This window comes from Halichoerus grypus, chromosome 9 (genome assembly GCF_964656455.1).
Source record: "Halichoerus grypus chromosome 9, mHalGry1.hap1.1, whole genome shotgun sequence".
NCBI lineage: Eukaryota > Metazoa > Chordata > Mammalia > Carnivora > Phocidae > Halichoerus > Halichoerus grypus.
In genome coordinates this window covers 10659843-10676769 of record NC_135720.1, presented here as the reverse complement: position 1 = coordinate 10676769, position 16927 = coordinate 10659843, and the positions used below count along the sequence as shown (strand labels likewise).

Sequence of the window (16927 nt, the reverse complement as noted above, 5' to 3'; positions counted from 1 at the left end):
AGTTTTATGTATCTGTCCTCCTACATTTATTTTTGTATTGCTGTATCTAATTCTGAGTGTAAGCTTTTTCAAAGCCATTGAGTCAATCATTCACCAGCCTCTTACTGAGTACCTGTCCGTGCTTGGTACTGGGAGCCCAAGAGGAAGTAAGAGTCCAGTTCAGGAGATACACAAACAAATAGCTGAAATACAGCATTGTAAACTCTGTTTTTAAAAAATATTTATTTTGAGAGAGAGAGGGTGTGCAGGAGGTGGGGGGAGAAGGGGCAGAGGGAGAGGGAGAGAGAGAATCTTAAGCAGGCTCCACACTCAACGGAGCCTGACCTGCAACGCGGTCTCACAACCCTGAGGCATGACCTGAGCCGAAATCAAGAATTGGATGCTTAACCGACTGTGCCACCCTGGCGTCCCCAGCGTTGTAAGTTCTTTAAGAGGAGTACATCTGAAGTTGGTGTGGGGTAGTTGTTTGGGGGCATGTGGAGTTAATGTTTAGCAGGATCTTGAGGACAGCCAGATGCTTTGCAGACACAGAAGGAAAGGCATCCACTCGGGACTAAGACAGACCGAGAGAGCTGCGCCTGCAGACGCGGGGCACCGCTGGGCTCGGGAGCAGTCAGTGGGAGGCGTGCGGACTTGCAGTGGGCCCCGGGGAAGACCCAGGTGCAGCTGGGGTGGCAGCTGGAGGATGTTTGCCCAACTCTGTGGCGCCAAACCGGACTGTGGAGTTCATTCTGTAGGCACTGAGGAGGAGGCCTTTTTTTTTTTTTTAAGATTTATTTATTTCAGAGAGCGAGAACACCAGTGGGAGTGGGGGCAAAGGGTGGGGTAAAGGGAGAGAATCTTAAGCAGACTCCCTGCTGAGCACAGAGCCCAACACGGGGCTGGATCCCACGACCCCAAGATCAGGACCAAACCAAGAGTCGGCTGCTCAACTGACCGAGCCGCCAGGCGCCCCAGTAGGAAGCCCTTTCCAAGCAGGAGGACACTGTGACCATTGTGTTTTAGCAAGTCCGCTCTGTCGACATGGTGGGCAAGAGGCTGTGTGAGAAGCGGCCCAAGTAGAGGCCTGGCAGTTGGGGGAAAGACAAAAGAGGGTGGACTTGCGGTGACTTGGGGTTTGGTGATGTGTCAGAAGTGTATGAATGGTGAAAGAGAAAAAGGTCTGAGAAGTCCCCTGGAGGGGGAGGCCTTCAAGCAGGTGGCAAGCCGAAGGAGGAAGAGCAGATTGGAGGAGGAAGAGGAGAGTCCTTCCTGGCATGATGTGTGTAAGGACTTTACCTCAAGTTGAGATGTTTATAGTGGCAGTTCAAATATGTGGGACTTGAAATCGAGATTTGGGAATTGTCACTATCCACAGATCAGAGTGCAGGAATCTTTGGGGAAAGCTCTGAGGACACCAGTTTTCGGGGGACGGGCAGAAAAGAGTGGAACCAGCAGAGGAGCCTTGGGAAGGCTGGGTCTCTTTATATTGCTTTCTGTCAGCCTGTGGACTTTAAATAAAACTATTCAATGATAACAAGTGGTAGAGAGAGTAGTTTTATATTCAAATTTGTGGGAGTTTTCAATGTTAGTATTTCTTATTGATTCACAACACTATAATTGAATATTTTGGAAATACCCCATGTATAAAATATGCAAGATTCATAATTTCTGAAAGGGGAATTTAGAAGAATATATGGAAGAATAGGGTAATACCTTTTAAAAGTTATAATTACATTATATCCTTGTTATGTAATAGTGTTTGAGGCTTCCAGTGGTCTCCAGAGTAGTTAGGATAGATTGAAGATTTGCCCACACACTGAGATACTAGCAGTGCTTAGACATTAGCCGTGCACATCATTTAAGCTTTTGCTTCCTCGTGGTAAAATTTAGCAATGATGCCAGGGACTATGTCACGGGACTATGGTAAAGGTGGACCGTGCATGGGTGCGTCACAGAGCCCTGCCTGCAAATGTCAGCTGTCTTCGTTAATAACATTTACGTTAGGGCGTTCCTGAGAAGGCAAGGAAGTGATTGTGCCATTCTGAATATTTTATAGATTTGTATTGCTTTCCTTTTGGAAAGGATAGTTTACATTTATTTATCTACAAACTAAAGCTGGGGAGGTCAGTAGCATGCTAAGTTTCTTGATCAGAGTAATGATTTACATGACTGGCAACCCCGCGTGGCCATGGGGCGTTTTCTCTGTGGCGGTGACGCCATCCTTCCCCCGTCCCACTACAGTGTCTTATGTACCAGGACCACTTCTTTTCCCCGTCAGTCGTTGGAACTGATGATGGAGTTTCCAAAGCAGGGAGAAAAAAGGAGCAAGATGTTTATTCTGACCTAGATACTGAAGGATGTTATGAGGCCATTCAGGTCCTCATCATTCATTACAAGAGTAGTAAGTGTATTCTTTGTAGCACATCTGTACTTCACGTGATTATTGGAAAAACTTTTCTTAAGTAACCTGAAAATCACCGTGTGTTCTAAATGGTGTTTTACTGGCTTCTGGACTTCACCCTCCCCGGCCCCTCAGTACCGTTTGTGAGTCTTGGACTGAGGTGCTCTTCACCGCATCTGCTCCCTGTCTTCCTTTGGTTTGTAGTCTGTGTGTTGTTTTCCTTTTTGTTACTGACTACCAACCCTCCTCCCACCCTCCCTACTCTGGATTTCCTGCTTTTTATAATGCAGTTAGGCATATTGAGATGCTAAGGTAAACTTTTAGTGAAGCTTCATTCTATTCCAAAAGGATGGACTTGAGTATAGACTGATGCTCCTTTTGTTAAGGGCACTTTGCTAGACTCCGTCAAAATTTTACACGTATCAACCCTTTGGCAGAAATTCTCCTTGTGGAGATTTATGCTCCAGAGAAATATCACATGAAGGTGAATGCACACGGATTTTATTATGGTGCTGCATGAGGTAGGGAAAGACTGGGAACAACCTAAATGTCCATCAGGAGGGGACTGGTTAAATAAGTCAGAGTACTGACAATAATGCAGTACTATGTAGCGTTAAGAAAAGAATAGATTCTTAGGTGCAGGTATGGACTGAGCTCCACAATACATTGTTAAGGGACCAAAAAAATACTCTGTGTACAGGAAATATGCCCCACTGTGTTTAAAGGAAAAAGGATTTGAATTCACGTTTGTACTTGGCAACGCCCTGCGCAGTTGTGGAAAGAGAAATAACAGCTTGTGCACAGCAGTCCTTCTGGAGGGCATCCTGGGAAGGAGGTGGCCGCTCTCTTCAGTGTTTATCGCTTTGTATCTTTCGAACTCATACCATGGGAATATCTTCCCTTATTATTTTTTCTTAAAGAGTGTCCTTGACATTTTATTCTACATTTTCTTTAGAGTCTGGTGTTGCCATTAGTACTTAATTCACTTCATCATAAAAGAAAACAGAAGCACTTGGGCTCTAGGCCTTGACAGTAGACCCACGTGACAGTTTTGGTCTGACCCTACCTTACGATATGAGTGGGACACAAGTGTTCCCGGCTCAGGCTCCGCGCTGTGGGATGTGAAGCGCCCAGCAAAAGGAGGGTTCTGTACTGGGCGTTCAGTAGACGAATACCATGTCTGTTAAAAGAAACACCTAGGTGAAAACTTCTGAAGCAGATGTGTACATGCCCCTACCCCAAGCTCTTTTCACACCTTTGTTGTTTTCTGAGTCAGTCTCCCTTTACCTTTGACTCATAACATAAAGAAGGTTAAAACCAGACTCCATCAATGGTTCAAAGTCTGTGGGTGAGATGAAGAAAACTAATATTGATAAAGAACTGAGAAGGGGTAAACCACATTCCCCACTTGTGGTTCTTTTGTATTGCAGAATTATCACACTGAGAGTCTCTCTTAAATAGCCATGGCTTTGTGTATGTGCAGCGGCGGAGTGCAGTGATCGTGTGCGTGTAAACGGGTGTACCCACCAGTGCGCACTAGTCGCAACTTGTAAATAACCAAAGATGGCAACGATGTGTTAAGAATGTAAGGCTGTGTCTTGTCATTTGTCTATAAGATGTGATGCTGAACATACTCTTTATTTTCTGAGACTGACATTGCATTCTTACTGTCTATTAAATTACTCATTACTACTACTCTTCTTGAGGTGAAAATAAGTACATACTAGAAAATAAATATAGATCTGAAGGGGGGGAAAAGCTCCGGTTTGTTATAGAATATAAGCTTTCTATCTCTATTAAAGCTTCCAGATGTAGACTTTATAGCCCCCGTGTGAATTATATATGGATGATGATTGTGTTAGGTTAAAACTTGGTACCTGTTCTGGATGTTTTCTCAGTTAAATTAATCCTTATGTTTCAACATAAATTGAGGCTAGAAGAAGTTCTCGTTTCAGCAATTCTCACTAAATTTTGTTTCAGTTTTATTTCCAACTGAATTTAATAATTGAAAACCTGTTGTGGTTAGGAATAGTGTTGGAGACTTTGGTAGAATCTAATTATTTTGAACTTTTAAAGCCTTAAAACGTGAAATGTAAAGCCATAGTAAAATTTTCTGATAGCTTTCATAGTCTATTAGTTCAGTGTTGCTTATTTTAGAGGGGACAGTATCTAAATTGAAATGTGTATTCATTATAGTTGTAATGGTCTCTTTCAGCTCTTTTAAAAATCAGTTCATTTAGCTACAAAGAGAAAATAAAAAACATTTAAAAGGCTAATAAGCAGAGGGCATGTGAGTCTGTTCCTGTTTCTTAACCGACGTTTACTAAAAAAAAAAGTGTCTGAGCACTGCCCATAAACTCTGTGTGCGCCACGCGTGTATTTGAGGAACTAGCAGGGGTCTGCTCATTTGTTTGCCCATTGTGAGACTGTCCAGCACCTTTGTGGGTTGTTTTTTTTTTTTTTTTTTTTTGTACCAGGGTGAAGGCCCTGAATGGAGGCCTTGTGCCCTACTTGATTTGAAATCCTCACTGTTAATCTAAAGGAACCTGCAGGGCACCCAGCAGGAAGTCTGTGTGACAAGTGGAGGTCTGGGATCCGGAAGCTATGGTGCTCAGGGCAGGGGGGCAGTGAGAGTGATAATAATCTTTCAGCCTCGGCTTTTGTCCCCCACAGCCTAATTGTTATCCTCTGCTGGCAGCCAGATTGAAGCGCTACCCTTTTGGGTGTCCTGGATTGCATGTGCTCACTGAGGCCTCACCTAACTGTTACCAGATTAAAACCTGGACAACTGGGCTTTAACTCTCTTAAAAAAGCATAGTACTGACTAGGCATTATGCATTCCTTTTAGAGGTTAGATATTTTGATGAACTCTGTGTGTGTGTGTGTGTGTGTGTGTGTGTGTGTGTGTAGCTTTATTTAAAGGGTAGAAGGGTTGCTTGGGAAATGCTGTGTTGTTGGCATGCTCTTTAATACAGAGCCTGTTTAAAACCAGCACTTGGCTAGTTAAATCTAGTTTGTGCAGTTTGTGTATTTTGTAGTACTAGCTATTGGTCCAAAGTTTCTTGGCTTAAGAAGCCATGTAATTTTAAGTGTATACTGTGTGAGAAAGGGGTGGGGCAGTAGAAGCTTTTTATAGGGCTTCAACTAATAAACATTAATTTTTAAAGTAATATTTTGAGAATTTAACAGGAGAAGTAGAACCTGTATGTAGTGTTTCTTTAATACTTTAAACACTGACAAGGGCAACGGAGAGAATTTTGTTTTTAAGTGATATTTTCTATTCTTTTTTTCTCTCCACTCAGAAACTGGTTCTTCAACTTTCAGCGCCAATTAAGACGTGCTATAATAAGTATTTTATATTCTGTCCTGCTGTTTGACTTTGGGTGTAAATGGTGGTAGAATGTTTAGTAGCTGAGCGTACATAGTTAAACAGCTAGAGATTGGGTATATAGTAAGTTTGGTGTGGTGTGGTATTTGGTTTATATAATAGTATTTCAGCATAATACTGAAACCATGCAGAATACCTCCTGGAAAAGTGTTCAACAGGATGCCAGAAAGGCCATGTTAATGATAAGTTTCTCATACCTCAGCAGGTTTTTTGGGTGTGTTTTGTTTCCCTACTGCTGTTTTATTCTTTATTGTGGTTCTCTGGAAACTATGCCACGTGAACATATGGAATTCTATACATGAAGGTTTATTGGTTTTGTAGAAACCCCAGGATACTCTGAGCTTAATAACTATGTTGTTTTGTGGGTTATCGAGAGGACATACTAAAAGCCAGTTGTTAATAAAGTTTTCATTAATTATTTTAACATTTTCAAGGTAATATTAAAGGCAGCTCAACCAAAATCAGAATTAAGCAATAACATGAGCTTTTGGTTTGCTCTGGTTTAAAAGAGAGTTTGATCATAGCTGACCTCCTTCCCCATCTTTCACTGACTGTTAACCTTCCTGCAAAACTCAAATATGGTGTTTAGTTTGTATGGTCTCATAATAAATTTAGGTGTGTGTGTGTGTATACATATATATATATTTAAAATAAAAAGATACATGTTTTTGCTCTTGATGATTCACTGCTTTGTCTTTTGTTTCTACTTTCGATAAAGTGTTAAATGATAGCTATAACATATTTATATGTCTGCTTATATGTAATATCAGTTGATAGTTTGTGATAAGCCTTGCTTTGTTTTGGTTACAACTCATTGAGATATTTATGAAGTGCTTTATATTTGTGTTTGTTTAGGACATGTCTCAGGAAGGCTATGGAACTAGGTCTCAACCTCCTTTGGCTCCTGGAAAACCTAACCACGAAGACTTGAACTTAATACAACAAGAAAGACCATCAAGTTTACCAGTAAGACATTAATGTGCTGATTTGGAAATGTAATGAGTTAAAATTTTTTTAAAAGAACTCTTGTTTTTGTTTGTTCTACTTTATATTAAGACTTGGGGGAGAAGTTTCTAGATTTCAGATATATTTGTGATTTATTAATTTTTTTAGGGCTGTCTTCTCAAGAGCTGTGTGGTCTTGGATAAGTCTCTTTCATTTGTAGGTATCTCTTAGTCCAGTTGGAAGGTTTATTCAGCGGATGGGTTTTGTGGCAGAAAGGTGTTTCTGTTGTACAGTTGTTCTTTGCTTACCCTGTTGCTTTCTCGTAATGATACAGAACAATGGTGTCCGATATAAGAGTTAAACGTAAAGAAATTCCCACTTGGCAAAGGATATCAGTGATGAATGAGATAAAGCATCCGGTGGTAGTTTGAATATCTTCTGGGACTTTATGTAATGAGAAATCACCCAATCCATTTCTACCTAAAAGAAAGTATTTTCCTTTAAATTTGACAAAAGCAGCTTATAAGTATTTCCACCAGCAAATACTGTGTGGTGATTGGGGTATATATTGATTAGAGTAGTGGCTACATTCTAGGGAATCATGTTGAGGCCCATAAATAGTTCATCTGTTTTTTTAATGAGCAGCCTAATTTAAATGAGGTTTTTCCTTATAAACTAAAAGAATACATCTGTGCAAATAAATTTTTATATTTATGTTCTTGTTAAAATATTGTGATTTGAAAAATTGTTATTATTCCTTAATCTTTATTAAGTTTCATTTAAGATGGGAGTTCGGGCTAGTCATGATTTTAATTTGAGTTTCAAATATTTTACATTAAGATTTATTATATTACTGCTAAACATTTGAGAACCAGCCTGCGTAATGAATGTTCTACATGACGTTTGGCATGCATAGCGTACCCATTTTTAAGTTACGTGTAGCCTTAGAGAAGAAGGTAAGTCATGGTTACGGGGTGTATAGTATCTTCGAAGCTGATGCACATGTTTTTGACATCCTAATTTTTTAGCTTTTATTTCTGTGGTGGGTGAAATTTATTGTGGTCATTTTGTAGTCACCTTGGAGTATTTATTGTCTAGTTATTTGGTTTTTGAAGGAATGAAAGAGGTGATAGAGTCTGCGTTTTGTGCTGTACGCTTTTTTCTTTAGCGGATGATTCACAGCTTGGTAAGCACGTAGTTGGTGTGTGCGCGCGTGCAGGTGAGCACTGTTGATAAATGTAACATTTGCTGCATACTTGGAAATTGGCTTGTGGTTTTAGGAAATTTAAATGGACTTGCGGGAAGCAGATGGACAATGAATTCCACTTCTTTTCCCCACCAGATTTTTGTTGTTTTTAGAGAAACCCAACTTTGTAGGTGTGCCTTTGGCTGATGAAGTGTGCTGCTACACATGTTGAAACATTTGTTATAAATTGATAGATTTTTTTATGTAGCTATAAGAAAAATTTGTGGTGTGGTGCTTTCCTCATATGCCCTTGAACTTCACCAGGGTATGCTTTTTTTCATGGCTCTGCACTGAAATGGGTGCTTGAGATTCAGCTAGCTCTACAGCATAGTTGTTAGGGAAGGAGTGAAATGTGGTCATCCCAGAAAGCTGAAGAGTTCTGCTCTGGGATGGTGCTTCTTAAGTTGATTATTGAAAAGCGGGCTAAAAGCATTTTAGGAAGCGAACCGATATATTCATCAGTAATTCAAGTTTTTCTGAATTGTTCAGTTAGTATACATATAATGGCTTGCTTTCTTCCTTAACCCTTACCGTGCCTAATTCCCTAGAGGATCTAAGGTTGTGCAACAAATAAATTTTCTTAAGAGCTAATAAAAAAAAAGAAACGCCCCAGTTGGTATTTTTCTTTCTGTTTTTGTAACTCTCGCAGGTAAATAAGATGCCGATTGACTCAGTAACATTTCAGTATTTTTTTAGAGAGCCAAATTTCCAGGTTTTGGGGTGAGTATATGGACGTATCAGTTACTGGATAAAGAACAAACCGCACATCAGCTAGTGTACCTAATGCACCCCCTGCCCCTGCTGCTAATCTGTGAAGGTGAAAATTGGCTTTATTTAAATGGGAATTTTAGCAAGACACTTTTCTTCAACAGGCTTCATTTGTGTAAAACGTGTCTGTACAGGGTTTACCGATACATTTTTAGCTGTGTGGATGCTGCATCAGTATGTTGTTATATACAATTAAGGTAATCGCAATTTGGGGGGGAATTTGTTGGTATTCTACTTGGCTCTAATATCAATATGTTTTTAGTGTTACTCCTATTAAATATTTTAGTTCTCCAACTTGGTTAATTTGATACTCTAGGTATCGTGGAACTGTATTATATCTGAATTTCCTATTGGGTAGTTTGTAGATTCATGCTGCGTTTTTTATTCAAGTGTCAATGATATAAATTTTGTCTTTTTACTTAAAGCTAAAGACAATCCATCATATTTGTAACCTCTAGTTTGTAATTTGGAACTAAGGAAATTGTGGGTGTTACCTTTACCTTTGAAAAAATGTGGTATAGTGATCCTAATGTATGATTATTAAGTCTTTATTGTGTATGTGACTATGAAGAAGGAAGCTTCTCTAGTTATTTCTTAATCTTTTTGATTATATTGAGATAGATTTTGTAATATTTTCTACACATGTGATATTTTCTTTAGCATGTTTGTTACATGGTTAAATTTCTATTACAAGAAATCAAGATATTTCCAATGTCTTTATGCTAGATCTATAATTTGAATTCTCAGTAAGTTGTCCACTCACCGTTGTTTGAACTGGTGTCTCTCTGTATTTGCATGTCATTAAATTCTTGGTGATCTTCAGTAGCTAAAGCAGTTACGTTCCAGCTGACTTAGATCTTCAGATCATCCACAGTAAAGCAAATAACTGATAAATTAATATTTGTCCTTTTGTTGTCTTGGGGCCATGACCAGTGATATTTACTTATCACTTAATTCACTCCAATCTAAGCTTAGAACAGATCTTTCTTAATAATGTCCACTTATTGCTGTACCTCTTAATCATACAGCTTTTCCCCCATTGAGATACATTAGCTTACATACTCTTGATATTACCATTTTTAGCAAATCTTAGCATATAGCAGATATTAAAAGTAGCTTGAAGAATTCTCTCTCCTGGGAATAGTATCACTTAAAATTCAAGCACATTCTGCATTTTTTTCTACCTCTATTATTGATATGAAATGAAGCCAGCATTTAATAAGCAAAATACACTGTGGAGGGCCAAAAAAAAAAAAAAAAGGCTATAACTTATTAACTCTTTATCTTAAAAACATTGAGTATATCTCAATTTCTATTTTAAGATAACTCCCCAAATATTATTTAATATACTTTTTTTTGTTGGGTCTTTTGATATATTTTCATTGCTTGTGCCGTCACTGTTGATCTTTTTATTACATTTATTTTTATAGCTGTCTTGACTCCCCTATTAATAGATGAGGATCTTTTCAGAATATTTATTATGTCTTATTCAGCAAGTATTTTCCTAGTAGATTTTATGTAAAAACTTTTAAACACATTCTTCCTCTAGTTTCAGAATTTTCTTTTCATTGCTGAAGGGATTTTTTCCCAAGGTATTGACTTGATAGCAGTAGACAGCCTATGTTCTCCGATGCTGCCGATACTAAAGGATTATGTGAGTGCGCCATCTGTATTAGCTGGGTGGGGTTTTTGTCAAAACCATTTTCTTTTATTATAAGATGACATTTGAATTTTACCTGGTAGCCTTAAGCTTCCATAGAAGAAGTGGGCACTTTTGGATAATTAAGCTAAAAGTAGTGGGAAAAACATTCTTAGTAGCATGAAAACATTCTTTGAATTGTAAAAATAAATAAATTGACAGGAACAATAATCATTTCAGTAAATATGGCTTGGATATGTTGTTAATAAAATACTTTATGAACATGTATACAAGGACGTAAACAAACAAAAGGTTTGATTTTCTTCCTTGATCTAAGCACATAGTGCTTTCTCCTCCAGGGATTTGAAGAGCCGTTAGTTTTCCTCAGGTTATAGCAATCACGAATCTGTTTCATTCTTCCAAGAGGCCTGCCACCAGTTTGTGTTTCAGGTAGTAGGTCCATTATGCTGTTTACCTAAGATACAGAAAGGATCAGTCACATTCTAATAGCCTTTGAGAAGCCCATCAGGTCATTAAAATCCTCCTCCTGACCGTTTCTTCTTTAAGTAGGAAATATCTAAAGAGATCGACATAAAAAGGGATTTTATCTTTCAGAGTTTAGTAAAAAACCCTAAATGTCCTGTGGAATAGTGCTTATGGTACTTCTGTTGAGTTTGCAATTAGAAGGGAATATTGAGGTTTAGATAAAATATATGTTTTTTGGCCCTTTGCGAAAGGAAGGAGGTAGTAAATGCTGGTATTTCTTTGAAATAGAGGGTGTTAAACAGGATATTGGAAGCCTGAAAGAGGATGGTTGGAAAACTGTTATTACCAAGGATATTTTTGGGGGGTTAGGTATTAGCAACAGAGCCTACAATGATTTGCCTTTCCTGAAAGAGAATACTCTGTGTGTGTTTGTTTTTTAAATCTTTAATGACACTTACGTTGGATAGTGATAAAAGGTCATGCACTTTGGAAGCATATATGAATATTGATGATATGTTAATAGGGACATTTTAAGTGTGTGGATTTGATATAGTTTCTATGAACAATTGGAAACTATTGGAAAAAGCTAGGTGAAGCGTTTTTTAACTGGGTTTTGCTTTTTTTTTTTTTTTTTTTTTTTAAAGATTTTATTTATTTATTTGACAGAGAGAGAGATAGCGAGAGCAGGAACACAAGCAGGGGGAGTGGGAGAGGGAGAAGCAGGCTTCCCGCCGAGCAGGGAGCCCGATGTGGGACTCGATCCCAGGACCCTGGGATCATGACCTGAGCCGAAGGCAGACGCTTAACGACTGAGCCACCCAGGCGCCCTGGGTTTTGCTTTTTATTAAGTTTTCAGCCCTACCTAAAATACAAATTGTTAAAATGATCTTAACCTGTTAGGTGGCAGGTTTTCGCAGAAGTTGAAATGTACCAGGTAAGAATTAGATGTATGGCTGCTGAATGAACTCTTCCAAAACTTTTTTTATTTGTATCTTGAACTTGATTTAAATGGTTTTCAGTAAAAGGTTAAGAATGTAGCCGTCTTCTGTTGCTTGACCCTTCTCAAATCATTCTGAACATTTAAAAAATTATAAGTTAATGAAAGAGAAATCTAATCTGTTGTCACTTGTTCGCAGTGTTTAAGCATTGAGAATTCCTGTGTGCAGCTGACCACATAAGCGGTTTATGAGTGTTCTCTAAATGTTGGTAGAGTACGTTGAGTTTGGGAGTTACACAAGTTGTAGAGAGGGGGCAGGAGGGTCTCTGAAGGATGGTGCCTTGTCAGGTCGAGCATCTGCAGATCCAGTTAATCAGTGGCATAGTTTCAAAACTAAAGGTGCAGAGATAGTTTGATATCTTGGTAATGTTTTAAATGGAACACATAATAGTTGGGTTTTTTACCTAGGATTTATCATATTCCCAAATGTAATTTTAGTAACTGGCCTGCTCCATGTAGAGACATCAATTCTTTTTGGATTAAGGTTGAGAGAAACATGTGAAGACCTTACTTGAAAGTCCTAATTTAGGAAAAGTGATAGTGACTTTGACAAATGTTTTTTTCTAACATGGATTATTTCTTTAAGATGTGATGTTCTATAATTTTATCCCCTAGAGCATTTTTGTGATACTGGTAGTCATTTTGAAAATAGAGGATAATTCTTGAACTTGAACAAGGTAAGAAGTAGTAGGAAGTGGGAAAGTAGGTTTCTCGTTCTTTTAAAATAATCTTCCACGTAAATGTTTGTTCTGTAAATGAATACTCAATAAAACCTCACCAGTTTGGATTTCGTCCAGGTAAAGCAGGCTAAATATATGGAAAGTTTGAATAAATTAATATTCAAAAAGAACCAGAGTTTGCTTTTAAATAACTGAAATGTTTGTGTGCAAAGTGTTTCTAAATTGAGATCTTCAGTCCTGTTGAAATAAATGGATAATTCTAAATTTATTATGGCTGAGATATTTGCTTAGTGGCAGTATGTTATTTTTAAAAATTCATTTAACTTTTAAAAACATTTTAACTAAGCATACCCACTGCAAACTTTTTCACATCATATTCTGAAGATTTCCATTTAAAATATGGGGGAAATGAATTTCAACCCATTTTATGGGACTGTCAATTCTTAAAAAAATTAATGAAGGAGTACTATAAAAAATAGACACTAGACAAAATTGGAGATGAAGAGAGGCTGAAATATAACTGATTTGCAGGATATTGGTTTTGATAATAGAAGGATAACTATGATCTATAGTTGATAAATGAGGCTCATTAAGTAAGGGATGAAAAATGCAGATATTCCTGGCTGATAGAAAAGTCAGCCTACAGATTGTGCCATAACAAATTGGGGATGGGAAGGTTTTGAAGCAGCTTGCAGCTCTTCAGATGAGCTGCGTGAAGCTGTGGAGCCTTCTCTGTGGCCCTACAGGCTGGAGCCTTCTCTGTGGCCCTACAGGCTGGAGCCTTCTCTGTGGCCCTACAGGCTGGGCGCATGCCACTCCCAGGTCTGTCTGCAGATAGCCACAGAACCACACGTGGGCACACGGGCCTCCCGGACAGAGGGGCGGTCTCTGTGCACAAAGGGGAGAAAGTAGCATTTGGCTTTAGAATAAAGCGCACAAAGCAGTGTGTGAGAAATTCTCACGTGGGGGCTCGGGTAGGAGAGTTTGTCAAGCAGTGTGGCTCCTTCAGGTTTTAACTGTAAATTTTTATGCTAGGACGAACAAATGACTGCTGTTCAGAGGTACCTTTTCTCATTCGAACCTGCTATTTCTACAAAAGGCAGTTCTTGGCATGTTGAGCTAGAAAGCCTCCTTCCTCCTTTCTTCAAGGAGCCCCTCCTTCCTATTCACTGGTATCTGGAGAGGTCAGTGGGCTTCCCCAGAATATGCAGGCCTGGCCCTTGTAAGGGGTTGAGTGTGTTTTACTTTGTATTACCCAAGGTAGGTGGGAAATAGATTTTACTTTACAAATTTCCACTTTGTAGGTAACTGAAGGCAGACCTCTGTGTTATGTAATAAGAGATATATAACCGGCAGGAGCTCATAGTAACATGTGTGGACTGGTTAATTGCTTTTATTTTTCTTTTGGACTGGAAGTAACTATTTTTAATATTAACTGTCAGCTTAGGAGAGGAAATATATGTAGAGAGCAAAATTTTTTATTCTTCCCTCACAGTGTAGGATTTTAGAAGTGTCTCTCTTTCTCATCTTTTTCTTTTGCCTTCCTAAATTGTTGTAAAATAACTGAATGGTCTTATTTTCCTTTGTTTGGGTCAAGAAATTTTAGCTGAAAATTGTTACTGTGTGAAAGAAGATTATTGACTCAACAAGCCTTCAATTTTCCGTGAATAACACTCCCACCCCCTAGCTTCAGGAACATGCCGTGCATGCATTCTATTTTAAAATACAGACTGTAATTTAAAACAGGCAGTTTAATGCCCCACTGAACTTTGTTTAAGCCTGGAATAAAAGAGAGGAAAAAAAGCTTTAAGCTACAAAAAAGTGACTAAGCTTTCTCAACCACTTTTCTTCATAATGCATTCTATTTAAGGAAAAAAAAAAAAGCTGTCAGGTACTATTGTTGTCTCTTTCCACAGGACCTAAATTTTATCCAATGTTAAATTGTGGTGTATGCATTTTTTCACTTTATTTCATTATCAGGCTATCATTTGAATTTTTAAAGTGTTCGGAGTAGTAGTCATGTATAGTGGAATCTGTGTGCATACATTTGTGCGTTTTGTCCATGTTCAGTGCATGTGAGAACATTCTAAAATTAAATACATAATCTTTAGCATTCACTTATTGATAGCTCATTTTCTAGAGTTCTCTTCATTTAAATAGTACCTAATTATTAGACCAGAATGATAGTAAATAATATTATGGTTGAATATCTATTATCAGATCATTATAAAAATGATTAGCTGGAAGTAGTTTATCTCACTTCTCCCCCTTTTTTTTTGTCCTCACAAAAAGAAAATGAGCAGCTTAGGATGACTTGTATGGGAGGAATGATGACTTTATTCTGAGAAAGTAATATTTTTTGACCTGGACACCTGTGCTAATGATGACACTGAATGGCAAACAGGCTTAAATCTCAGCTAAGGTTCTGGCTCATGAATGGCTCCAGTAATGGTCTCCCTCCCATTTTGGGGTGCCATTTACTTTTGAATGTATTCAAGGATTTGGGGTTGCCTGATTGAGTTGATAGCTTTATTATGCAGGTCATGGGAGAGCCAAGGGCCTTCTTGTGGACTCGATCTACAACATCTCAGAGACTGCAGTGGTCTTCCTCTCCCCACTGTGGGATGTTTGGCAGTCTGATGTCTTTGAGTATAGGGGAGTTTCGGGAGAAGGAGAAAAGTTCATGTAGAAAGTTGAGAAGTACATATACCAGGTGTCTTTATGACCACCTGGTAAAGTGGGAGGTAGGAATAAGAAACAAATAAGGAAGCTGAAGGACAATGTCATCTTTCCTTAGTAATGCAAAGTCTAATGCCTTTTCCTACTAGATCAATGGGAACCCGGTGGAGACGGTTCTCTGAACCACAATAATCAGCACTTGTTTTAATTTCATGCTGGTGGAAGGAAGACCCTCATGGTCTCTCTCTGAGGCCTCCACTCACTTCTGACACTCCAGCCTTACATTTATGTACTAGAAAGTAACTGAGTGCTTTTTAAACTGAGATTTAAAAAAATGAGATTTACCACCAGTGGAAATATTAACAACTGAAGGACATGGAAACCACCATTTGTTCTTGATGAACCCAAGTCAGTTTCATGAAAATGAAAAATGTCCCCTGCATTTCTACATTTTGTGTTTTCTTTCCCTCCTTCCTTCTTCCCTCCCTCCGTCCCTCCTTACTTCCTTGCCACCTTCCTGCCTGCCTTTGGGGCTCACTGGTTTGATCTGGGTAGCGTGGTAATGTTACAAGTCTTACTGTTACTTGTTATTTTACTTCTGTCCCTGTCAAAGCACAGAATGGTGTCCACGAGACAGCGGCGCGGAAGCTGTGCCTGATCCACAGGTAAACGTCTTCTCTGGAAGTAGGCCAGAAGGAGTGAGCACAGCGGTATCCGCCCCATCCGAGACTTAGACCCCGATGCTGATCCTTTTTTGTTTTTTTCCCAAAATTTCTCATGTAAGTAGGGATCTTCATCAGTCTTTATTTCTCTCATGGGTACGGGTAGTTGAGAAGTGCAGTGATCCAGTTAACACCTTCTAATGACCCCAAAAGGTCGTAGTTGGTTTTTTGTAATTATCTGTATCTGGAGGAAATTTGGCTTCAAAATTATAATAATTAGGTGTAATAATTTATTAGACACCATTTTTTAAAGTCTTGTTTTATGTAAGTAAAAATTTCAGTTAACTAACACTGGAAACTGCTAGCAAAAGGAGAATAGCTGTGCCCAGAGTAAGGGTCTTCATGAATATCATAGGTGTGAGTTACATGAACTTTAAAGTCATGAGTTCCTGACGTTTATTTTGTCTGCTCAAAGCCAGATCCTACCCCATTTCTTCTATTTTTGAAAGTCTGGTACTTTCAGGTTACCAAGACAAGTGAATTGTTCCTGCCTTTTATTTATGCAAAGCCTTTATTTTCAAAATGCCTTTATTACCACTGGAGGCAGAGAGACAACTTTAGAGGCTAGTGTATTATCTCACTAATGAGGTTGAGTCAGATTATTAAAAAGTGTTGGCAGTGAGAATGCAGAGGGAGAAAACCGTTGAAATAAAGGGAGGGATGAATGATAGACGCTTTTAAGGTTTTTAAGCTCAGTGGCCAGGAGATGTGTGTTGGTATTGATGACAAACACAGGGAAGTGGTGGTGGGAATTGGTTTAGGGAGAAGAGAATACCCAGAGATGTCATGAGATTAAAAAGCAAGTCCTGAATAAATTTGCTTGAATTCTACAACTCCTAAAAGAAAACATTTCATGTTTGCTACCAATGCCTTATTTTTTGTATAGTTCTTTATATAAGAGATAAAACATTGCCATAAATAGGACTGATGTTGAAAGAATGAAAGCAGTGGCTATAACTTTATATTTCATGTAAATTCTTGGAGATGATTTGAA

The 16927-nt window shown here is 38.6% G+C and overlaps 1 protein-coding gene across 14 annotated transcripts in view; it reads left to right on the top strand.

The window, feature by feature from the left end:
• ARID1B (AT-rich interaction domain 1B) overlaps nucleotides 1-16927 on the top strand; it is a 440094-nt gene that overhangs the window by 152026 nt on the left and 271141 nt on the right. For all 14 annotated transcript variants that reach the window (XM_078054524.1, XM_078054525.1, XM_078054529.1 and 11 more), the window contains exon 4: nucleotides 6627-6737. In XM_078054524.1, the coding sequence (XP_077910650.1) occupies nucleotides 6627-6737 (111 nt within the window). The remainder of the gene's footprint in view (nucleotides 1-6626; nucleotides 6738-16927) is intronic.